Raw genomic sequence first — 24,723 nt, forward strand, 5'->3', positions numbered from 1 at the left:
GGAGGTTGAAAAAGACTAACATAACTATGATGGTCTGAGGATCTAACTGAGAAGAGCTAGGGAAAGCTGTAATACTTTTTATTGAGTTCAAGGACATTAGGGAAAGGGATAGTGTGTGCCTGAAAGCTTGGTGTTCTCGGCTGTATTCATCTAGTAAAAGATTCTTTTTCCTGCACCCTCTGTGTCTGGCAAATGTCAAGTGGTGGCTGACTGCGCATTGTGGCCTTGTTGTCGTTTCCAAGAGGTGGAGTATGGAAAGCCGGCTGCATTGAAAAGCAAAGGCTGTACCCCGGCCGTGGCCTGGGGCCACGCTGCGCCCGGGAGGGCGCTGGGAGAAGGTGAGGAGGACTGGGCTGGGGCCCGGGAGCAGCCGCCTGGGGCGGTGCCTGCCGGCGGTCCGGCCGCTCGCCGGCGCGGGCTGCGGCGGCTGCTGAGGGGCCGGGGTAGGGCGGCAGCGGCCGCGCGTGCCGCGGCGGGAAGGGAAGGGCGGGCCGGGCCGGGCAGGGCAGCGCGCGCGGCTGAGGGCGCCTCAGGCCGGCGGGGCGCTGAGCGCGGGGGGCGGGCGCCTCAGGCCCGGCGTCCCCGTGGGGGCTGAGCGGGACGGCTCCTACCGCCGGATCAACAGGTGGCTAGTCCGCGCCCTGGTTCCCATTCTCTTGATATTCTTCACCCCTCCCAAAAGCTGGTAAAAGACTGCTTTTGCGGTTTCATTTTTAGACTTGGCATTTTTAAAAATCTTTTATATGTTCTTTCATTTTTATATTTGGGGTGATCTGAAGTACTTGTTAAGATTTCTACTTCGAAGTCAAACTCTGATAATGAGCTATATAAATCATACATGGCTCACTGGAGAGGGGGGAGGGATGGGATGAATGCTGAAATAGCACCTGAAGACTGCAAAGGTGTGTTACACTGAAGAGTGTTTCTCAAAAGTTAGCACATGCATCCTCAGGTGATGTTGTGAATTTTGATTTTTAGTAGGACACCAACAATCCAGAATTCTTCCAGTGTACAGGAGTTGACCGCTGCATTTTAAAAATTAAAAATACCCCTAAGCCTGGCTGTTTCTGACCTAGTGTGGCTGTGAGGGGCCAAGTCCGGCAGCCCAGGCCTTGACTGGCTGGGGACGGTCCCATTGGCCTCCATGGGAGCTCCCTGACCTCCTGTGTCGCTCTTCCTGAATGTTCAGGCTCTGTGCTCTACTGCTGCTGAACAAACAGATCAATATATCTGTACTTTTTTTTTTTTATTAAAGAGTGGGTTTTTTTGAGGTTTGAAGGGATGTTATTGGGTTATTTTCCACAACTGATGCGGAAGAGGTAATCTGTTTTCCTTTATATGCAACATTTGCCAGAAGTCTGTTGCAGCAAATTCTGTTATTTAACTTTTCATCTTTGCCCTGTGATGCAACAACACAGTTGAGCTATTCGTATTTTAATGTAGGCTGGCTTGTAAGTATTACTTTGTGTACCTTCTGTATGTTGTAAAAGAAAAAGATCCAGTTAAGGTCAAGATGTATCTTTCTATAGTGTTAAAAAACCCTTATATTAAAGGCTCTTTAATTGCGTAAATGTCTATTTAATTGCACTTTACTGAAATGAAATAAGCTCCAAAGTGAGCTAATTTTTAGAGCTTCTCTTTTGATAAGGAATTTGTAGGTAGTTTTTGTTTTCTCTTGGGCTAGCAGGATGGTATCAGTAGGGGCAAAAAGAGGTGAGGAAGATTTGCAAGCTTTCCACTATTGTGGCAGGGTTAGATTTGCAAGAAAATGAAATGCATGTATATGATCACTTCCAAAAGAGTAAAGGAAGATGAACTGTTTTTAAACTTTCCCTCTCAAATTACATGTTTCACCAATGCTACTCTAAGGATGTGTATAGAGCATCTGAACTAATGGAATAGCAGAACAATGGGAACAATCAGTAACTAAATGGAAAGCAGGGCTGGCTGTCTTAAGATGATACTGAAATTTGTTAGAGCCTTTGCTCTACTTTAAGAAAGATAACTAATTTCATTATTAAACTGGATTTATCACTGATTTAAAGTTTCTACCTGGAGCTAAATAGTTTTTGAGAGATTGAAGTAGATTACTTGTGATGCTTCCATCAATCTTTCTTTGGGTTTGGGACCTGGGGCATGGTTAAGGGACCATCTTTCTGCTTCCAAACCTGCATTTCACTCTTCTGCTTGACTAACTCTCAGATGCTGACATGTTAGGTTTATGTAGAATCAACGCTGTGAGTTTTTCTGGTTTACATGGTTTGTGTAATGTGATCATGTCTTTGGTGAACTAAAATAAATTCCTAGTTTAAGCAATAATTCTTGCTTAATTCTTGCTCTGAGTTCATGCTCATTGTTTCTGGTTTTGACCAATACTGGTAAAACAACACAGTTATGGTTTAGTGGCTCACTGAGTAGCAATAGGAGGCTGAATGTTTTATAGTGGATGTCAGACACACTTGATCCTCCATGTAACTTGGTGGTCTTACTGCTAGTTGTTGGCTGATGGCAAAGTTGACAACCTATTGTAAGCAAAATTGCATCAGATTTATTGTGATATATGACACAGAGCTAGATATATTTTTAATGACAGGGACGTTTTTGGTGCCCCACGGTGGTGTAGCATGGAATCGCCCAATTTCTGCAAAATGTTAAATTCCAAAACATAGTAACACAGTAGTTACAAATGCAGTGTTACTATAAAATACTGTATTTCCAAAGAAAATCTTCGCCATGCAAGAGCATATTACACTGTGTGTGTCAGATGATAGTGTAAAACCAGAAAAGTGGAGTGTATTTTAAGAAAAAGGACGTAGTTTATACTGCATATATTATAAATGCTGCTAATCTAAACAGAAAATACTTTTTCCTTGCTATTGTAGAACAAGAAGACAGGTACTATCAAAAATGGAAAATCAAAAGGTGCAGAAAAAACAGTGTGGTAAGATACCTAATATATTTTGTCATTATTATCTGCATCAATTTTACAATGTTTTATTAGACTGTCATAGGTCTCTCATGGGGTGTTGAGCTGTTGGGGAAATGTTATTTTCCTTGCTGCCAAATCTTTGGACAGATAAAGGGCTAATCTAATGACAAACTTTCAAATAGTAAATAATACCACCACAAAGTCACCCTTTTTTTTTTTGCTGATATTTACCCACATTTTTATTGTCTTTTAACTTCTTTAAGAAACCCCAAACCTTACAAGTGTTTTAAATATACAATATCTGCTGTTAGTATGTAAATAATTATCAAATAAGTATTTTTATTATACCCAAAAGACTAAGAAACAGATTTTCCAAGTGGTTTACCTACCTAAGGTTGTACGTAGGTGCCCAGAAAATACTTTGTGTTAACTTACTAACCTAACAACCTCATTCAAGATTCTAGCTGCTGTGGTAAGTGATTACATCTTCTGTAACTAAATATCATATGGCAAGCCTTGCTTTGTTGGATTCTTTCCCCATTCACTCTGTAGATTTTCAACTGTGTTTTTAGTCTGAATATTGTAATGGTTCTGCATTATTAATGCACCTTGCGATTGCAAATTTAATGTTTAGTAATTTGCATCACATTTACTAACAGTTACTAGTAATTAAAGGCCAGAAATATTAAAAAGGGGCTGTTACTTTAGTGAAGGAAATCATGTTCAAATAACAAACTATGAAGAGGAATTTTTTTAGGTTAAGTGTGTTTGTTATTTTATGGATGGATAAAAGTGGCATAGCTCCATTCTTTCTCACTGTTGTTTTTTTTTTTTAAAAATACATACTAAATTTTTGGGCAGGTTTATTGCAATACTAAATAGATTAAAGAAAAGATAACAGTTTACTTTTTTCTTGTTTGCTATTAGATATGAAAACAGACCTGAATTTACTGCTTGAATGCCTTAAATATCAGATGGACTGCCCTGAATCTCAGAAGGAGGCTTTGATCACTATTTATTCAATTTGTCAACAAAACAGTAAGAAGCATTTTTCCATAGAAACAGCACAATTTTATGTTCACAGTATATGTTAAGAAGCTGGCTGTCATGGTAAAAAAAAAAGACTATCTAAATGATATAAGGCTTGAAGTTTTAAAATCTTGGAAGGTTTTCATTTTGTGAAGAAACAAAAGCAAAAGTTTAATTTTTTTTTTTCTGTTATAGGTGAAGCAAGTGAATATTTTCGAGAAATTGGTGGTTTGATGTTTATAAATGATCTTGCAAAGTCAAGTGTTCATTGCATAGTAAAGGAAGCAGCTTTATTTACATTAGGAATTATAATAGAGAGTAACGGTAATAATAAGTAATATTATTTGCATTTCTGACCGAGTTATGATCATATGGTATTACTTTTGTGCTTTGTCTCCATTATTTTTTTGTCTTAGAAAATCAGATTCCAAGATTACCAGTTTGAGTGAGAGGCGGTAAAGGTGCCACTGTTTCACTGTACATCCCCAGATTTGGAGAAAAACCTTGCTGATTTGAGTGAACAGCATGTCTTTATGATACCAGACAGCTGTACTACTTCGCTTCCTCAGCAGCAAGTGTTAAATGACTCACAGATTATTCCAAAGTTTGCCTAGGTCCTGGTTGGTATAGAACTGACTACAGGGGGAAGCCCTCAGTTACTATAGTCCTGTTTTGTCTCCACTCACCACATACTGGATGCAACTGAGACTCTAGTTACTATATTGTAAAAAAAGTTCAGGATTATGAATAGCTTGCTTTAGGACTTAATGGTTTCTATTTTCTGTTTTCAGTTTATTGTCAACAAACTTTGTGTACTTCTGCATTGTTTGAAGACCTCATTTTATTTTTAATTAATACGGATTCTGGTGTGAACTTGAAAAGAATGTCTGTTTATGTCATCTTAGTACTGGTTTCAAATAATAGTAAGTTGGGGTTTTTTTCTGTGTTCAACACCAATTTTTCATATTTGCCAAACTGCAGTACAGAAATTTGGAACACTCTTAAGTAATGTTTTGGTAAAGTTAATTTATAAAGATGAATACTTGCATGTAACTGAACCTGAAGTGTGTAAGTAGATCATAGCTCACTGGGATTTCCTTAAATAGCAGAAAGTGATTTAATTCTGCAAATGAAACTATACTTTTAAAAAAAAAATGCAAACCAGTAGTTTCTGACAGTCTATAGAAAAAAACACACATAGCAAGAAATGGAACATTTTTGCCAGTGTGTTGGTGTGATTTTGTATTTGTTTTGGGGGGGATATATGCTTAGGAAATGGAAATAGAATGTATATATGTAAGTTAAACTTGATATTTAGATTTTGTCTCAAGTTGCATGTGTCTGGAGTCTTGTATGTGTTCTTTTTTAGAAAGTGGGCAAACCTGTGTCAGAGATACAGGCTGCATTGGTCTTCTGCTACAGCTATTCAGGTACACAAACGGTTGCAATTCAAACAAAAATTATAGGCTATTTAGGATTTATGTTTGCTTGACTATTTGGGACTTGTCTGTGTTGTTCTTAACAGAACGACTCTTTCCACGTTTGAGGTGAATCTGTCAGATGAAAATACTAATCAGTGCTATCAGCTGTGGTCTTCAGTCTGCAGTACTCTCTGTGCCTGTGTTAACAATCCTCAGAATGGTAAGTGTTGCTGTTAAAATTGCGAAAAAAGTTTAAAGTATTTCTCCAAAGTGACAACAGTTTGTTTTCACTTTTACTGTTCAACTGAAATTTCACATTACATTTTGATTTGGAGCTATTTGTTTTTACTTTTCTAGAAGATAATCAAAACATTTGCTGTTCAGTTTTTCCATATGCCAAAGAGTGGCTTGAAAGTCACATAGAGCCTGAGATAGTTCGTCCTATTTGTTCATTTGTTGGTCTCACAGTTGCAAATAACTGTAAGTGCAGCACAAGCTTTAAATATTTTTTTCTTTTGTAAAAATAAGTTTAATTCAGTAGTTAAATGTTTGATTTCTTTTTGTCAATCTCTACAAACCCATTTTGCTATTCTAGCTTTTACCCTGAAAACTACATTCCACCATCTTTACTTATACTGCATTGTGCTTAAGTGCACAAATAGCCACAAACTGGCTGCGTTTAGTAAGGTTGGTAAAAACTATTTGGAAGCTGTTTTGATTAAAAGTATTTTATGAATATAAGTCATTATTACATCTCTGAAAACAATGACTTGGGTAGAACTCGGGCATAATGTTTGCTGTTTGTATGCATGTATTAGGGCCATGTGTTTTCTGTAACTACTTTATAAGACAATTACTGCATTTCTTGAGATTTATATTTGTCCAACTGTTGGTGAAAATGTAATGATTAATACATGCACAGAAAAATTGTAATGATTGATAAAATGCTAAAACAGTTTGCAACTTGTATTAAAACACATTTTTTCTTTTTTTTCACTAAGTATACGTGCAGAAATATTTTGTTTCTGTTGGAGGATTGGATACGTTAGCTAAAGTTCTCATCAAGCTGATGCATGATTCCTGTATGAGTCACTCAAGCACAAAACTTGCAGTAGTTGTAACAAAGACTCTGGATGCCTGCATTGCTAATGACTGTGAGTGAAAAGACTGCTACCATTTTTTGTATGTGGTAACTTTAAAATGAAATTTTTAAAGCTGGTTTTGCTGGAAAAGTGATATGAATGGATTCTGAAAGTCAATGAAGTTATATACATACCAGTTTATACTGCTGATTTTTAAAAATTCCAATGTATATGTGGGGAATGATTCAGTTCATCTGAGGTGGGTTGCTTTCCCATCGTTACTAAAATAAAGATAGTGAAATTTAAACTATACTAAAATTAAAAATAAGATGCTAGAGGTAGCTTTGTGTAAGTAAAGCTGAGAACTGAGTGTGGCAATCAGTTTGGATCCTGGAGTTGGAGCGGTGTTTCTGTATGTCTATGCCTAAACTAATAAGCTTCGTACGCTTGAGGAGGCTTTAGTAACTTGGGTGCGGAGCTGAACAAATATGGTATGTCTGCCTAATGCATCTTTACTCTGATCTACTGTCTGGATAACACTATCCTAATTACGTCTTTGTGTATTCTATCAGATTTTGAGAAACCTGTGAGCCTGCTGAATCTGTGCTGTTGGCCATGGTTATTATGTTTGATGCTTCTGCCATAGGTGCCCACTAATGGAAGTTCAAAAGAGTTTAAAAGCATATAGCTGCACTGGTTTTGAGCCTAGTTTCAAGAAATTGGTATGTGACAGGATTAGGTTTCAGCATGTATGCACTAGCAGTGATGATCCCAGCTTCAGGAAGAGATCTCCCTCTACCAGAAACATTCCTATCTCTTTTTGTGGCAGATAGACTATGTGTCAAACCTTATTCTGCTCTTTCTTGCTCTGTTCTGGAGCTGATAAAGGATGTGGAGAAACTCAACAGAGGTCTGCAAAACTTGCACATTGCAGAGCCTTTGTTTATGAGATCTTCTGCCACATCTCTATAGAGCACAGTCTGGGAGAAAGGGTAGTGTTGGATATGGGGAGCAGCATGGGCAGTTACTGCACTAGGAGGGGTGTGGTAATTTCAAGCGTTAAAATGAAAGAGTGAAGAGAAGGACCTTGCAGGCCCAAGGATTTTAGAAGTCGGTAGAGTTCCCTTGAACAACAGCATTTTATACTTGGATGATGCCTATATACTTATTACCTAGTTTATTTTACTTCAAATTATTTTTAACATAATAGCTGCCATGGGTGTTGTCTTGACAAAGTATCACACTGTGTCGGAGCTTCTGAAGCTGCTGTCCAATGACATTCTGGATACAGGAGAAAAAATAAGTATTATTCTAACAATTGGACACTGTACTGAAGTTTGTGGTAAGATTTTTTTTTTCTTTTTTCTTTCTGTCAGTTTCTACTATGTTCTCATACACTAACTACTTCAGTGGTGTCACTCCATCAAGATTGGAACATGAGGGGAAATTCTATTAAATGATGTAGTATTAACATTCAGAAAAAATGTTTACCATAATGTTCCATCTTTAAATTTTAAAACCTGTTAACAGGTAGTATCTTTAGGAGCTTAGAAAAAGTAGACTATTATGCAAGAATTCAGAGCTGGGCTTAGGTACCACAGGGTAAAATTCATCCAGACATGAAAACTGCTACAATACATACCTACCAAGTAAGGTTTTTTGAGCTCTATTTTAATGGCCCTTGATATACACAGCTTCTGTGCACTGTTTACATAGCTATTTTTTCTTAGAAGCTATATAGTAATGTTGTTCTTGAAGTAACATAAGCAGTAGGTGACTCTGAGATGTTTTTGCCACGCTCCTCAGGGCTTTCCCGAGCATAACAACACTTACGTTTGTATTTTATGAGTACAAGCAAACAGAATGGGAAGTTGTGACACACTGATCTTTGTTTATTTATACTACTGTTTTTTTCTCATGTAGGTTCAGAAATGCAGGAAAAAGGGATTACGTTCAAAAGTCATGATTGATTATCATCCTCTAAATGTCAATAACAAGTTCAATAATTAGCTCAGTAGGTCATAAATCTGGTATTTTTAAAAGACACTTTTTCGCGAAGGATTGAAACAAAGCTTAATGGAAAATGTCTTTCAAATAGAAATATGAATAAACCGAATAAAAGTTTCTCTTAAAATGTCGACACTGACAAGATAATCTTATTTCATCTTTTGTTGATTTCTTTGTTCTATCAAGCTTAGACAACAAAACTATTTTTGGAAAGTTGTCAGTTTTATGAATACATACTGTGACTGAGATCACAATAAAAAAATTTAGCTAATTATATCGTTAATGAGGAGGAAAGATTAGCTAGACCAGGATTAAAATACTAATTTTATTAGAGTTTTGCTAATTATAAACTTTAAGCTTTTGATATATCTGCATCTCAAGGTTTTCATAAATGTAGCGTATATACTTTAAGAGTGTATATACCAGAGGAAAAGAAATAGAGAAGCCATAATTCAATTATTTTTAGGCAACAACTAAACAACTAAATGAGTTTGGTTCTCCGTCATGTAATTTGTCTCAGTCCTCCTTCAGTTTTCTTACAAGAACTTTGAGCTATGGTCAAATCATCCTGTGTGATCTAGAGAGCTGCTGCTGCTGTCTGGGTAGGAAGTCATTACAGCATGCTTGGATCTGTAATGAAAATCTCTCAGAATTTCCCTGCAACTTAAAAGTATTAGTTTCTAAAATTACTGTAAGATTGTGTATGAGGCTTCAACCAATCTATTTTCCTTTACAATGTCCTATTTTAGAAGAAAACCAGTGTGAACTGCTCCAGAACAATGGTCTTCCACTTATGATTCAGATATTAACCGAATCTCAGGATGAGGAATTAAATAAAGCTGCTACTTTTGTGCTGCAAAACTGCAAACAAATGAGTAAGCTTACTGTTACTGCTTTTAAAATTAGAGATGATTTCCATGTTTATGTGATTTTCTAAATGATTTTAACTGTAGCAGCTTTGTAATTCTATGTACTCCGAGATGTTTGTTTTCTGCAGAAGAGTTGCATATTTGCCACCATGGACTGATTATGGCATTTAGGCAGAAAAAAAGAAAAGTAAGAATTCCAATAATGTTGTGATAGTGCATTTGTGAAACCTCTATATGTAGGGCCAGTTCTTAAAAGCTTTCCCATCTATAAATTATGTGCAAAATATTAACATTATCACTTAACACACAATTGATACTCTATTCCTGGGTGTGTATTATTGTATAGAGACTAAATGAGTAAACAATGAAGCCCGAAATCACCATGACTATAATTATTTTGCAATATTAAAAAATCTTGATCTTTATTTTTAAAGTAGGGTGTATCTTGAAGTATCCTGTTTAAGCCTTTTTTAAATTTACTTTATAATACTACTAGTGAAACAGAAAGACATTTTGTCCTTTAATTTCCAAAGCATGGAAGGTATTATGCAATTGATAATTAGTAACAAGCACGTATCTACATTTCTGTACTGAAACATGACTGAGAGTTTTGTTTAAGATTGAGGCGGCATGGTGATTTTCAGTGTTGATTAATACGGAGTTGTCTTTTAAAAAACCAAGACACCCATACCCAGGTAAAGGACCTATAGAGTTAAGATTAAGTTCATGATAGTAATTTTTTAGAGCACAGCATCATTATGTAAATAGCTTATAGTAACTATAATTGCAAGCTCACCTCTTGTAACTGCAGTTCATATTTGAAGTGTATTAACATTTGTGTGTAAATTTAAGTTATATAACAATTATTATTCAGAGGTTATATTTTGCATTAAATTATTGGGGCTGTCCCTCAACATACTAAAATATAATAAATACTTATTAAGGTGTTCACTGATAAAATTTGCAATATTAATATTGTTTTATATTTTATAAAGCTGAACAATTGTCCCTGAAAATAAATGATAATTTGTTAAACGTGAACAATGCAGAAGAGTTGGACATGCAAGTCAGAAAAAGAAGTCTACGAGACTACTGGACGAAAGCAAAAGAAATTTTACACAGAATAAACTTGATTGAAAAAGAACATGATGAGGTTCGCCTGTTTACCAAAGTACCATAAAACTAAGCAAATCTTTCCAGAGTTTAGGGAGAAATGAAAGTAAACCCTTAAGATAATTTCAGTGTCAACTAGAAAAGTAGGGAAAACATTGGCTATGTGTGAAACTACAACCTGCAACTTTTACCATGACTGTATGTCAAAGTTAGAAGTGTGCAGGGCAATCAGAGAATGCAGGCATCTGTATTTTCATGAAGCATTTTAGTTTATTATAAAACCATTTTTTTCTGCAAAATTGAGATCATTTAAGTTGGAGAAACAAGAGTTAGATTTATTCTTAATTATCAATCATTTGAACCTATAATTATAATATTTGCATTCATGAAATACCCATGATTGTACAGCTATTACAGGATAGATGATAATGGAAAATGCGAACATGAACTGAAATAAAGTTGATCTATATTTTCCTTGTGCTGTATAACTACTTGGTATCTCTGGGTGTGGAACAGCAAGTTTTTGAATTATTTAGCTGTATCTTAATTAGATATTTTCATTTCTAGAAGTGCCTTGTATTAGTAGCAAATCCATTGCTTCAGCATGGAATTCTCACTTAATAATTACCCCTTCAACACCTTCAGCAGCACTAATGTCTTGTTGGCTCTCAGCTCAGTCAGGGGTTTTTGAAGCTTCTCTGGAATTTGCTTTACCTTCAGAGTTAGACTGGTCTATCCTAGTTAATCTTGTTACTAGGTTTATTTAATATTTTTATAGAGCTTGGTAGTTGCTAACTAGTATTTTTCAATACAGGAAAGAGTGCAAGGAGGAGTATTTGTAGAGAGATCTTCAGAAGCCAATATTGAAGCATCAAAATACCATGAAGTGAATCCTGCTGATCCAAAAACTTACACAGAAAGAACACATAAAGTAGTACATTGTCCACAGTTGACCTTTAAGTCAGATGATCAGGTTCTTGCTACATCTGTAAATTCTTCTCCACTGAAAAATAAAATAGTGAACGCTATGGATCCAGTAAATGCTTCTACTAGACAAAGTGAACAGAGTCATATTCCATGTTCAGTTAATGAACTGCAGCCAGACAGTGTACTTCAAAGTCACAGTATAAAGGAAAAAACTGCTTGTGTAAAAAATCGGTCTATTCTTCAAGTAAGGTAAGTATCTTAAACCTAAGCGGAAACACTGAGTTGCTTTTCTTTAGTAATTTCGAAATTGAATGTCAGCCTTTTAAATTATCTGTTAATATGTCTCTTTCACCTAGTGAAAAGACACAGCCTTTTGGTGGCTCACTAGAGAATATTCTGTGGAAGTGTTTTTGACATCACAGATTAGGCACTGTAGTAATAAAAGATTCTGATCTTTTTCTGTGAATGGTAGGCTTCTGACGGATTTTATAGAGAGCCTGTTACAGGCCATGTTCTGATGCCTTCAACATGGTGATGAAAAAGCATCCATAGTTTTTGCCTCAAAATTCTTAATGAATCAGTAGATCAAGATTTGACCCATTGCTTTGGATGAAACCACAAAAAATTGTGTATTATGCACTTACTAGGAAAACAGCAGTTACAGAACTGCTCAGCAAAAATTGGAGTGCCTAAGAAGTAGGGAAAAAGTGACCACCACCCCCCTGCTCTTCTTTTCTCCCTTCATACTGAATTGCTTGCTTGCATGGGAAGAGACAGGTACAGCCTTGTGTAGTCATTCACTGTCCTCTTGCTCCTTGCTCTCACACAAATGCTTAATTTTCTATTTTTCTTTTGCTTCTTATGGTTATCTTTTCCTATTGATAAACACAAAGTTAATTATAGGCAACTTGTAAGGATAAATACAGATTCTCTTATCTTGAATTTATATCTGGAATATCCCTCAAGACAGGCAATGACAGGGTATGAACAAAAATAAGTTTCTCCTTTTCTTGAGTTCCACTTTTTTTGGGTGTTTTTTTAATGTGGCTGGCTGAACCCTGCTCCTATGCAGTTTCCTTGCATGCCTTATATTGTAACTTTGCAACTACCACAGAAATTACCAAGAGCCTAGTATATTTTCCATAGTACATTCATGTAAATTTTGCTTTGCTACTGATTAGCATAACTTCACACAGCTTCTTTATTTGTCATTCAGATTTCTGAAGCACAAAACTATTAAGAAATTAACTGGGGTGGTGGGGGAGGAGTTACCCAAGCATAACCATGGATTAGGCTCCTTGATCCTGCAGCATTCAGAAGTAGTCAATGACATAGAAAAATGCATGATCACCATATCATAGGAGCATGTTGGTTGCATAGAAGTTAAATCAGTGTAAGAAAAGAAGAAAATCAATTACCTTTTAGAGCAATTGCTGCATCTAGTGGTGGCTCCAGTATTCTGAAGACTTTGTGAAAGTTTTATGTGTGCTAACTAATCTTTACGTGAATTAGAACTGGGAATGACTCTGGAACCCAGCATCCCTTGAAAGCACTGTATTCCAGATGCTGGAACAGAGGTGCTGAACAGCACTGCAAGGAATGCTAACCACAGGTCTCTGGTAGACAGATGTCTAACACACAGTGATTATATGCTACAAGCCCAGTAACTTGGAATAATTAGAATAACTTTATTTTAGAGTTTTATGTATTTAATGTGTTTTTTGTTTTGCCTTTGGAATGCGTGTATTAATTCACAGGTATATGTATGTTGTGAAGTTTGATTATTTTTTTTTAATTTGTTCACATTTTCTTTGTCTTAGTGAACACTTATTTAAACAACCAGCAGAGATTGTTAAAAATATGAAACAGGCATGCATATCAGGTACATATAGATAACCATACTCCCTTCTTAGATAATTTTCTTCTTAATGTGATTTTAATTAGTTTTGTGTACTTTTATCACTATTTTTTATCAGATGTTATGCATCATTAGATGACAGAGTACATTACGTATAATATCCTTTAACTTTTTGCATAGTTTTGGAATTTTATATTGTATACAATTTTACCAGGAAAATATTTATTCTACTTTTCTTCTAATATGTATTTTAGCTTTTATTTTTTAATTGATTTTTTAATATTCAAATGAACATATCACAAATAAATGTTTTAAGTTTAGTCTGAATGCAATCCGTACTGAACAATGAAAGCCATTCATAGGAGATGCGTAAGGATGCTGGTTTTGTTCTACTAGGGATAGAACCTACCTGTTAGAGTGACTTCTGCCTGAAGGTATTCCTACGTGTTGAACATGTGTTTAAAATAAATGTATCTCAGATTTGCATTGATCCTAGTCTGATACATTTATTTCAGAATTGGCATCTGTTTGATCAAATCTTATTCATAACTTAGTTTCCTGGTAATTTATAAAATTCATAATTACTCATTAGATTAGTATTTGCCAGAACGATAGCTTTACAGGTGATCAAGCTGATCTCCAGGTTATACATATTTAAATTGAGTATAAGTACTATTCCAGTACATCACATTTTTCAGCATCTGATTCCAAATAGAAATAAAGCTTATAGGGCTTAGTTAAGTGAGGTGAGTTTACAGGGTTATTTTGCTGTGTTCAAGTTGAAGCAATATGCTTTGGGAGAGTGATGAAAAAGCACTGAAATAAATGTAATTATTCTGGATTTACAAAAAAGTAAATGCAATCCATTTAATTTGAGGAATTTCATTTGGGTTTTCTGCTGTTATGTAAATTAAACTTTAATAATCTACAAATAGAAAATACAATTGAATATAGGTGCGCTGGTGAATGATTACAAAGACAGGTTGCATTTTCTGAAGTGTTTTTTTTTCCTTCCTATTTTAGATCAACATTCATTCTACTCGGAGATAACCAGTGAAGAAAAAAGTCATTCAACTACACCTGCATCTCATAAAATGGCAAATTTAAGATGTTTAGGTAAATATTATCTTAGGTCTTTTTTCCTGAATCCATAAAAGAAGCCATAAAGAGTCAGCAATGCAATAAGCAAACTGACATTACAGAAATTTTAATGCATCTATTGGATTACATATTATGTATTCTTCCTTTCCTTTTTCTGCCCCTAAAATAAAACATAAATATTGAAGTAAAGCTTACATGTTCCAGTTCTGGTCTATGTAACTTTTCTTAATGTGGGTTTACTAACAAACAGAATATATAACACCTTTAAATATGACACACTACTTACAAGAATACTTAAGAGCAGGTGTTTTCCACCTTTCTCTGATTGGAAAGAGGGAGGAAAAACATGTAGCCCTGCTCAGTTCCCTCATGTATTCTGCTGCTAAGCCTCCGAACTGTTCTGCAGCCCTTCTGTTTTCTCTGCCTTATTGCTATTAAGTACAGGCCGTCATTTTTATAGTAATCCATGACTGCAGCCCTCAGTTACTCACCTCCTACTTCCTGAACATGGTCTATCAGTAGCTTACAAGAATGCTGCTGGTATTCAGGATTTGTAAGTGGATTTAGTAATCAAGCCTGTTTCTCTTTATTAAAAAACAAACAAACAAACAAAAAACCCAAACCCCAAAAGCCCCCTCCCCCCAAGCCCATAACCCATCTTTGAACATCATTTAGGCACATGAATCCAAGTTGTCAAACTAAATTCAAACGGAGATTTAGCACTGCTTTATTGTAGGCTAGAATATTGCAGGTATGTACCGGTGCCCTTCTTACAATTCCTCACAGTGCCAGAGTTCTCCTTCAGCTGACATAACTAACTGTGAGAACATCCGAGAATTAACTAAACCGTAAATTACTCTAGGCATGTCCTCAAAAACGAACAGGAAGGAAATTAATTCCTATTTATTTATTATTAAGGAAATTTATTCCTTATTTATTCAGATAACTATTACGACACAGAGAAAGTTTGTAAGTATAGCAAAGACATCTTTTATATTTTGGTTCTTAGATAAATGTGCAAAGGGAACTGAGGCCCCTTTCTTCCTATCCCACTAATATTTTTACTTCTGTAGAGGATCCGTGCCTCATTTAGTACTTCTGGAGTTGAAGTGCAATATAACTTGGTCCCATAGGTCATGTTGAAAACACTTTTTTTTCTTTAGAGAGCAAGTACAAAACAAGAAGTAAGTATTTTCAAGAAGGTACATGAAAGTGTAACCTCTTTTGAGATGTGTATATGGAAAACTGGAGGTCAAATTGTAGATCATAGGGAGCAAAGTAATATGCTGGACTTTGTGATGGCTTCTGTGGCATTCATGCTTGCTGTTTCTACAATATCCTATTTTTTCCTCCAGGTTGTACAGCAGGAGGACTGTCCTTCAATAGCAGAACCTTTACCAAGATGTTGCAAAGTTGTCCGTACCAGTGTGAGCATCACAAAGTCATTCTGGAAGCTGAAGAAAGATATAAAAAGGAGCTTCACAAATTGGCTGTTTGTAACAACAGCAGATACACAACTCATGAGAGTAATTATGATTTTTTTTTTCAGTAGTTGCAACTATTGTTTTAAATCGTATTTAAAATTCTGTTTGGTCTGATTCTGATTGTCCTGCTTTTGTAAACTCACTCATTTAATTTGATTTACCAATGATTTGTACAAAGTGAAATCTGAACTACCCACTTCTGTTTTGAGGATCTTGCGTATTTCTTGGCAGTAGTGATATATCCTTGTTATAGGCTTTGATGAGACTGTCCTGTTTGCCAATTAGTCAAGTACTAATAGAAGGGAGTATATTAAGCTGAAATGAGGGTGAATGGATGTATGACATCATAACAAGACATTTCATTCTAATATCACATACTTATGGATGTAAGAAGCTCCTAATTTTTAATGAATTAAATAAAAGTGCATCCTATATTTTTCTGGTTTAAAGGAGGCATTTTGAAAATTAAACAGTTATTAATTACTGGCATTTGCACTGGTGTCTGTCTTATATATTCCAGAAATACTGCTGACCCCAGTGAAGAAAGAAAGACTGCATACAGAACTATCAACTTTCAGGAGCAAAAAGTATAGTTTCCAAAGTAAGAAACTTGTTTGGAAATTAATGCAAAAAACCCTTACTGTCTAAGTAATTCTTCTGCAGGACTTTGCCATGGGAGGCTGTGGAGAGGGAATTAGGAGGTTTTTTTCTGTGGATTCTGTGAAAAATTTGTATGTTAATAGGCCAGAAAATGCATATTCTATAATAATGAAATTGTGTTATGCACATTAATTCACAATGAAGTTATCTGGCACTTGCTTGATAGATACTGCTTTGAATCCTGTCAGGGTTACTTCCATGCCATCTGCTATTTTTCAGTTTTGTGGCATTCATTTTTAAAATGTAGAGCTATAGTCAGGATCAGAACACCGTACAGTTGCCTGTACCTGGATTCAGCACCATCTATTGTACAGTTATAGCCATGTTATCCTATGATACCTGTTTCTGTTCCTGGAGCTCTGCTAAGGACTTGGGTCTCTGTGTGCTAAATAGCTAAACTTATACAACAAAACTAGAACAAGTAACTGAAAACAACCTATCAGAAAATTAAGCACAGGAGATGTGTTTACTTGTCCTGTATCATGAGGTGTTGAATAAGATGTTACTAACAAGGTAGAGTTGGAAAAGTGAATATAAGTTCCATCAGTTTCTGCAGTGCAGTTTAGGAGCCCTATGTTTACAGAACCATCAGCTGCCCATAAAAACTGGTATTCTTTACAGCACACAACATTTGTAAATAGCAACACACTTTCCATTTGTAAATAGCAGAGTACATATCTTTTACAGTATTTTATTCTGTAATATAGCAAGAGAGTTAGTGGTTATAACTTTTTCCTTATTCTGCAAGATTTATGTTTTTACATAATTCACAAAGAATTTTCTTCAGAATGTGGTGTTTGTGGGTACATCCTGCAGAACTCCAACTACAGTCATACATTACTACAGTCATCAACTAGGAACCAATACTGTTTCTTATGACTGATGACTAGAAATTTTAAAGTAGGCTGAAGCAGCTCTCTAAATCAGTACTTAAATTCTAAACCAGTAGTTTTGAGTAATTTTATCTCAAGAGTCCATTACACTAATGTATTACCTTTAACAAGTAAACATTTTCTGAAGTAAACTGAATTTTCCGGTCTTTTTTCCAAGATCGGATAGTAGTATGGCTCTCTTAAATTTTAGTTCCTAAACATTACCTGTGTTTTGTGTTTCTTTTTAAGAAGGATGCATAATGATTTACTGTTTGGGTTTTTTTAAGGTATTCTTTTGACTCCAATTAGAAAAAACAAATCTAATACTTCAAATAGAGATGACCATAGTAAAAATAGTAGGTTGACTGACGACTATAACTTGGTACCTACATATGAAAAGTGTGAGTATTACCAGAAAGTTAATTCTATAATAAGTGTAACTTAAAGATCAAGTTTTGCATTTAGGCCTGGGCATTGAGAAAAGCACCTGTGCTTGCTATTGGAGACAGATGGCTAAGAATTTAAATAGGTGTGTTCTTTTACCTTCAATCATAGTCTTATTGATGTTTGAGTTAATCCCTATTATTTGCTAGTTGCTTCCAATGCATAAGTAATCCTCATGCGTTAATGTCAATGATGAGAAAAAGATCTAATGAAAATGAGATATTAGTAATAAAGCAACATTTACATATTCAAGTTAATCAGAAGAAATGCTTCTTTACAACACTCTATTCAGTTTTATAGTAGATTTCAACTAAAGTAACTAAGAGGTGGCCTTGTTCACAATCTCATAGCTTTCAAAAAAACTCAAGATGCTAACTCGAAGAGACGAAGAGTCAAAGAAATGTGCAACCAGGAATGTCAGCACTTAAAAGAAAATTGCATATATTCCCTTGACAAAGATGAGGTTAGTTATGCAAAGCCTGATCATACACTCACATATTTATAAATATGTGCAAACAAAATCACTATGAATTGCATAATTTATTTTTAAGTCACCTTTAACAGGAGCCCAGTAGCAAAGTGAAACTTGTAAAAAGGGTATTCCTCTGTTGATTCTACTCCAGTCGTACTGATGTACCCCTGAATGAGTTAAGCATTTTTCAGGTGACAGTCCTTTCTGAATAATGAATATGGAGGTATGCTTTCTCCTGCACTGATGAAAATTTGCATAGTAGAGAAATAACAGAAACCTAGAGGATTAAACATACTAATGGTATAAACTCTGTAGGCACGATAGAAATGAAAGTAAATGTCATGGAAAAATACTGTATTTCAGTAACTGGGTGACAGTGAAGAAACCTTGAAGAACCACTGTTGTCTTGACAAAGCGATAATTTCTTTAGAACTACTTAAGATTGTATTGTCAGTAATAATGCATTGCTTCCAAAGGCAAAATAATATGTACATTTACATAATTTTTAATTATACCAAAATAAATATTTGCAGAACAATGAAATATGTTCCCTGGACATGGACACAAGAACTTTAAACAAAAGAAGAGCCCGAAAAAATTTCACGACTGAAGAAGTTAACTGTCTTTTGAGTGGAGTAAAAAAAATGGGTAATCACTGGAATTCAATTCTGTGGTCTTACCCATTTCAGAAAGGAAGGACGAGTGTTGATCTTTCCAAGAAATACTACCGGTTACAGTTGCAAGTAATCATAATTTAATTTTCTACTAATCATATATGCTGTCAGTTGTTTTCAGCTTTTGCCCCTGAACTGACTTGCAAAGAAAAGGACAGGCTATCAGAATTTGCAACCTATGGCCATGGTTGTGCTTTGCGTCACTTCAGTGCTATGCACACTAAGCATTAGAATGGTCTCTGATGTAACTCAGTCAGGGCTTGTTCTTGGAGAGTGAGAACTAAACTGGGAAAATATTAGAGAGCCTTTGAACCTTCCAGTGCCACCTGATGGGATACAGAGAGCGTAAGAAGTTCAGTTCAGGACTCTAAATTAATCCATGTGTTTATTAGGAAGTCGATGCTTTCTCTGTTCAGTTTCTTTTCTGATGAAAATCTCTCTGACAGTTTTCACCGTGTTTAATACATACACTCCTTACACAGAGATGCTCTGTGGATGGAGTAGATGCTCTCTATGGGTGGAGTAGATAGCTTTTCTGCTGTGCTTTGGGGATGTGTGGGAGTGTTTAATGGCATTTTTCTACTAAAACATTTTCTAAAATTGTGCAGTGTTTTGTGTCAAGATTTGTCTTGATATGTTCTCTTTTATCTCCATTTTGTAGAGGCAAGAAAAAAACAAAGATCATCAATAATATCAAGAGTGTTTTGGGTTTTGTTGCAGAATGTTGAAGAACAGCACTTTTAACAGTGAGGTATTGTCACGATAAGACAAGCCCTTGGAGAATTTAGATTGGCTTGGATTCATGTTTTTCGGTGATAACATTCACTGACAGAGTTGTTATGATTGTAAATTGAAATTGCATATAATTTGATAAGGTTTTCTTTAAATAATGCTAGCATAGCTAACAAAATCTTTATCAGTAAAATTTGTGGGTTTTTTTAACTTAGTTTAACCTTCTTGGAACATTTGATGTATGTAACATTTGATTTGGCTTTTTGTTTGAATCCTTTTATAGTTTGATTTATACCATTTGTAAGACAAGGCTGTATTGCTAAAATGAACCTATGTCAGAAACTGGTGTTATGCTGTGTCTGAATTTCTTTCCTCTTAATCAGTGAAATGTTTAAAGCAGCTAAAATATTTTGTCGTGTGTTTAATGTGCAGAAAAATATATCTGACAGAAAACACCAAATGTATGGTTAAGCACTGCTACATGTAGTAGGCAAATCTTAGGTTGGTACAGTAAGTAAATTGAGACAGAAAGCTGGTGGAAGTGTCAGAACCTCTGGGTAGAAGATTTAGTGTGTGGTTCAGCTGCAGTATTTCTTGACTGATCTTAATGGCTGGGATAACCTACATAAAATACTTCAGCCTTGAACAAAGTAGAATGCAGGTACTGATAAAATTTGGCTTCTGTTTATGGTTGGACATTTTTTGGTGTATTATTCAAGTAAGTGAGCAGAACAACTTATGCTAATTACACAATTTTTATGGAAAGCTTTAGTGAAAGCCTTAGGAACTTGATTTTTCTATGATAACAGTATTTCATTTGTATTTTTTATCAATTCTGATAAAGAATGTTTAACTCATAGTTAACTAAATTTTTTCCATAGTAAATTATCTTATTAGCACTAGGTTTTCACTATGATGTAGCTTAAATGCCTAAAAACAAGCAGGATGACCGAAACTGAAAGTCTTGTGGTAAAATGATACCAATGATAAATAGGTCTTCTGATATTTTCAGCTGTTGCACTTTGGTTTTTATCTTATTAAAATATTTAAGCATCTACAAAACATGTCTTTGAACAGAGCTATTCAAAGCAGCACAGTTAAATACTGGCCTACATCTTTGCAGAATACGGGCCCAGAGGACGTCCGGGGAGGGGCGTGGGATGCACAACGGGGAGGTTTACTCTACGAAGTATTTTTCCAAGGCCTCAAAAGCTAGTCTAGACAAGTGCTATTTCATCTGTTGACTGAATGTGTATTGGTAATCTGTATTATTCTGGCCTAAATACCTTTCAGGTGGAGAAAATCAGCAAGGCGTAAATCTTTACTTGACACAAAGTCAGAATATCACAATACTGACAATTTGCCTAATCTTAGGTATAATGTAGGTTAGAAGGGACCGCTGGAGTCTGTAATTAACCTCCTTCTCTGAGCAGGGCTCATTTCCAAGTTAGTCAAGTTGCTTAGTGCCTTGTCAACTACTGAAAGGCTTCAGGGTTGAAATTCCTGCAACCTCTTCTGGTGCTTCAGCTACTGTTGTAACGCAAGTTGCCGAGGAAGACGTCATTAAACATTCTTGTATAATCCAAAAAGGAAGAGGCATGGACTAGAAGCAAGCAGAAACTTGTGTGAATTTGGGCAAGTCAATTAATATTTTTCTCTCTTTCTATTGTATAACCTTGATAATCTTATTAATTTTCTTGCCTAAAATGTTTTGAAATCCACACATAACGGGCACAATAAAAATATCATTGCATAGGAATGTCGTTTCTAGGCTGCTTGAGCTACTCCGCATAATATTTTAGCACTTTGACTCACAAATCACGAAGGAAAGCAGGTTTACAAAAAAACTGGGAACTTGCTTTGTAGTTCTATGAAAAGAACAAAAATTATTGGCGAGGTGTAAGAATTTGGGTCGTAACAGAAGCTTGCTCTGGTAGGAAATCACATAGAACAGGCATTGTCATGTAACCACAAGAATTAATTTAGCTTTCAGCTTCCACGCTACGCACGGTGCCTGCGGGCCAGGGCAGGGGCAGTGCCAGCCGCTGCCGCCCGGTCGCGCCCAGCGCGGCGGCGCCTTCGCCAGCGGCTGCCGGGGGCACGGCGAAGCGCCCGGGCCGGGCCCGCCCCGCGCCGCGGCCGGGAGCGCCGCACCTCGCCGGCCAGCAGGGGGCGCTGCCGGCGGCGGCCCCGCCCGCCGCGCAAGGCCCCGCCCAGGGCGGGGAGCGCCGTCGGGGCTGCCCGGGCGCCGCCTGAGCGGAAAGCGGCGCGGGCGCGGCTGGGAGCGGCGGAGGGCCCGCGAGGGGCGGCGGGGCGGCGGCGAGCCGCGGCGCGCCCGGCAGCGCGGGGCGCCCGCGCAGGCGTGCCGGGGCGAGGGAGGGGCGGGGTCCTCGCGGGCCCGGGTGAGGTCACTCTTTGTGGCTGCGGCTGGCAAGATGGCGCCGGTGCTGGTGGAGAAGAAGCTGCTGGGGCCGGACGGGCCCGGCGGCGCCGAGCTCCCCAGCGAGGAGGAGGAGGGGCAGAACCTCTGGTGAGGGGCCGCGCCGGGCGGAGGGGGGAGCAGCATCCTGGCGGCGGAGGCGAGCAGCTGCTCTGGGCCGTCCCGCGTCTGTCACGGCGGGGTCTCCCTGCTCTGCCGAGCCGCCTCAGCCCTCCCGCGGTGGGCGTGAGCCCTTGGCCGGGCCGGAGCGAAGCCTGCGCCCCGCTCGGCCGGGGCGGGGGCGGTGGGGGCGCCGGCTGCCGGGCCGCGCTCCGGCCCCGCTGGTGGGAGCGGCGGGTGGCGGCGCGGCGGCAGGCAGGCAGGCAGGCAGCTGCCCGCGGCGGGGGCCGGCCCGCCCGGCGGCCGAGGCGCCGGGGCCGGTGAGGAATGTAGCCCTTCCCGGCCCTGAGGGGGCTGATGGGGAGCCGGAGGGGAGCCCCGCACCCGCGTGAATGAGGCCAGCGTCGCTGCGAGGATGAGGAGAGCCGGTGTGCGGGGCCCGAGAGCCGTGGCTCTGTGGGGAAGGCTCCGGGAGACTCGCTCTCTTGTTTTCCTGTCGCTTATAGCTGAGTAACGCTTTTAAAAACACTAATAATGGTAGAAAAAAACGTGTGTAAAATACAGTAATGGATTGTGGGAAGAGTTAGTCATCAGTTGAAAAGTAATGCTTTGCAGCAATGTGACCTATTACAGGGAGAAAAACTTAAAATGTTACCGCATGTGTACCTTATGTTTTCTCGAAAAGGTGGCATACTTTCGGTCTTTTAAAATAAACTTAAATGTTTAACTGTAATATTATATCTAGTTTGTAAATAGAATGGATGTAACTGGATTGGTTCGTGCAGATCTGCTGAGCTCATCAGTGCTGTCAAATGGGCAATGCGTGGGCTGTGTTTGTGTGTGTGCATGCTGTGCGCGGCCGTGGGCACGGCAGTCTGACGGGAACGATGCTGTTTTTCTAGGTCCTCGATACTGAGTGAAGTTTCTACCCGGTCAAGATCTAAATTGCCATCGGGCAAGAATATTCTTGTTTTTGGTAAGTAACATATGCAAGCAGTTGGGTGGTTGGGGGTTGTTTTGTAGAAGTAAAGCTTGTTTAAAACAATGATGTGAACAAACTGATACATCAGTTTGTTAAAATTAGGTTATGTAATATGATCTGTGGTATTCTTTATGCTGATTTACTTTTGTTTTTTGCTGTTAGATTTATAACATATTTAAACGAATGGGATGTAATAGAGAATAATTAAGTGCTTTATTCTTATTGTCATGGTATAAACTGTTGGATTTAGCTGGAATATTTGAAAGAAAATTACAAATAAGAATGGTCCAGCAATGTACAAGGATACTTATGATTACTTAAACATGTTTTGAAAAATCTTTTCTATGAAGTTAAAATTAATTCTGAAAGTGTCTTTTTTTTTTTGTAAAAACTTACTGGCAGGTGATGATGGTTCAGGTAAAACCACACTTATGGCTAAAATACAGGGAGCAGAGCATGGCAAGAAGGGAAGAGGGCTGGAATACTTGTATCTAAATATTCATGATGAAGACAGAGATGGTAAGTTAATTTTATATGTAATCTCTTTAATTAAGTAGTTCATGTGCTTTTTTAATAACTGTGGTTTCATCATTGTGTTTTGGGTTACACCCAAGTAGCTGGTTCCAGCATTGTTCTGTATGCTTTAGAAGCTATATCAGTTTCCTAAAAGTGAAATGCATTTTACATTCAGTGTGTGTTCTACCTCTTGCCCTTCTTACAGCCTGACCTGACCATGAGGAAAAAGCAGGATCCATTTACTTTTAGGGTAGCTATGTTTACTGATATTGACTTAATAGCAGATACATTGTCATTTGGTATGACTGCTTGATAACTATAGAAAGTGATGCATCCATGAGAATTTAATTCTCAGTATGGATTCCTGGGTGTGGGGTTTTGGTGTTTTCTTGTGGGGGCTGTGTGCGGAATTTGGTTAACTATAACCAAGATGTTTGTTGGAGTTGAATGAGTGAAGAACAGAACTGAAAGCCAGAATTAATATTTCCTTTTCTCAGATTGGAACTTGTCTCTTTCCCCCTTGTTGCTGTTAATGATAGCTCTTCTCTACTATATGGGAGGGGAATGATGACAAGAGACTGTTTAAAAGCAGATCTAATGATCAGAATATTCCTATTAGGAAGGTTAGGGACAGGAAGAGATGGGGAGTGAGTTTGTTATCCTTGCTCCTAAATCTGCCTCTGCTTGTCTCATTTTGGGCAGACTACTGAACATCTTTGTGTTAGTTTCCGTCTTCAAAAATGGGGAATGACAGTCTTCCTATTCATGAATTCCTTTTGAGTTTTCAGTTCAGAAGAGGGAAGCAATGATGATGGTTCATCCATGTTCCTGAAAACAAATGAACTAGGAAGAGCCTATAGTGGTATTTTGGAAATGGAAATGTACTGAAGGCTTGCACGAGTGATGAAGTACCATATGTGACTGGTTGTTATGGAGATAGGTCCTGCGCTGACACGGTAGTAAACTGTCTTTGGATACTAAGTTAGGCACAATGAAAGGATGAGTACATTGC

At 37.6% G+C, this 24,723-nt stretch overlaps 2 protein-coding genes across 14 annotated transcripts in view; both read left to right on the top strand.

The window, feature by feature from the left end:
• The first annotated feature begins 213 nt into the window (after positions 1-213).
• Positions 214-23,184, top strand: TERB1 (telomere repeat binding bouquet formation protein 1). Of its 8 annotated transcripts, XR_012630577.1 has the most exons (22): positions 214-338; positions 2,883-2,941; positions 3,857-3,967; positions 4,154-4,282; positions 4,750-4,881; positions 5,328-5,388; positions 5,484-5,599; positions 5,737-5,859; positions 6,381-6,533; positions 7,672-7,803; positions 9,218-9,343; positions 10,333-10,490; positions 11,265-11,626; positions 13,198-13,259; positions 14,259-14,351; positions 15,692-15,862; positions 16,341-16,421; positions 17,640-17,753; positions 18,147-18,259; positions 18,802-19,011; positions 19,604-19,693; positions 23,116-23,184. XR_012630577.1 is itself a non-coding variant. In XM_074881860.1 (21 exons), exons 2-21 carry the CDS (start codon positions 2,908-2,910, stop codon positions 19,631-19,633), a joined length of 2,511 nt encoding a protein of 836 aa, XP_074737961.1. In that variant the 5' UTR covers positions 214-338; positions 2,883-2,907; the 3' UTR covers positions 19,634-20,020. The 8 variants fall into 8 exon arrangements, 7 of the variants coding, with proteins under 7 accessions (XP_074737961.1, XP_074737963.1, XP_074737964.1 ...); XM_074881860.1 differs by lacking the exon at positions 23,116-23,184 and having other exon boundaries at positions 19,604-20,020; XM_074881861.1 differs by lacking the exons at positions 214-338; positions 23,116-23,184 and adding an exon at positions 578-625 and having other exon boundaries at positions 19,604-20,020.
• Positions 22,047-24,723, top strand: part of DYNC1LI2 (dynein cytoplasmic 1 light intermediate chain 2) — a 37,442-nt gene continuing 34,765 nt past the window's right edge. For 5 of the 6 annotated variants that reach the window (XM_074881877.1, XM_074881873.1, XM_074881872.1 and 2 more), the window contains exons 1-3: positions 22,047-22,204; positions 23,116-23,189; positions 23,598-23,714. In XM_074881877.1, the coding sequence (XP_074737978.1) occupies positions 22,110-22,204; positions 23,116-23,189; positions 23,598-23,714 (286 nt within the window). In that variant the 5' untranslated portion in view covers positions 22,047-22,109. The remainder of the gene's footprint in view (positions 22,205-23,115; positions 23,190-23,597; positions 23,715-24,723) is intronic. The other variant, XM_074881878.1, reaches the window with a different exon arrangement.

Source organism: Strix uralensis, chromosome 12 (genome assembly GCF_047716275.1).
Source record: "Strix uralensis isolate ZFMK-TIS-50842 chromosome 12, bStrUra1, whole genome shotgun sequence".
In the NCBI taxonomy this organism is placed as follows: domain Eukaryota; kingdom Metazoa; phylum Chordata; class Aves; order Strigiformes; family Strigidae; genus Strix; species Strix uralensis.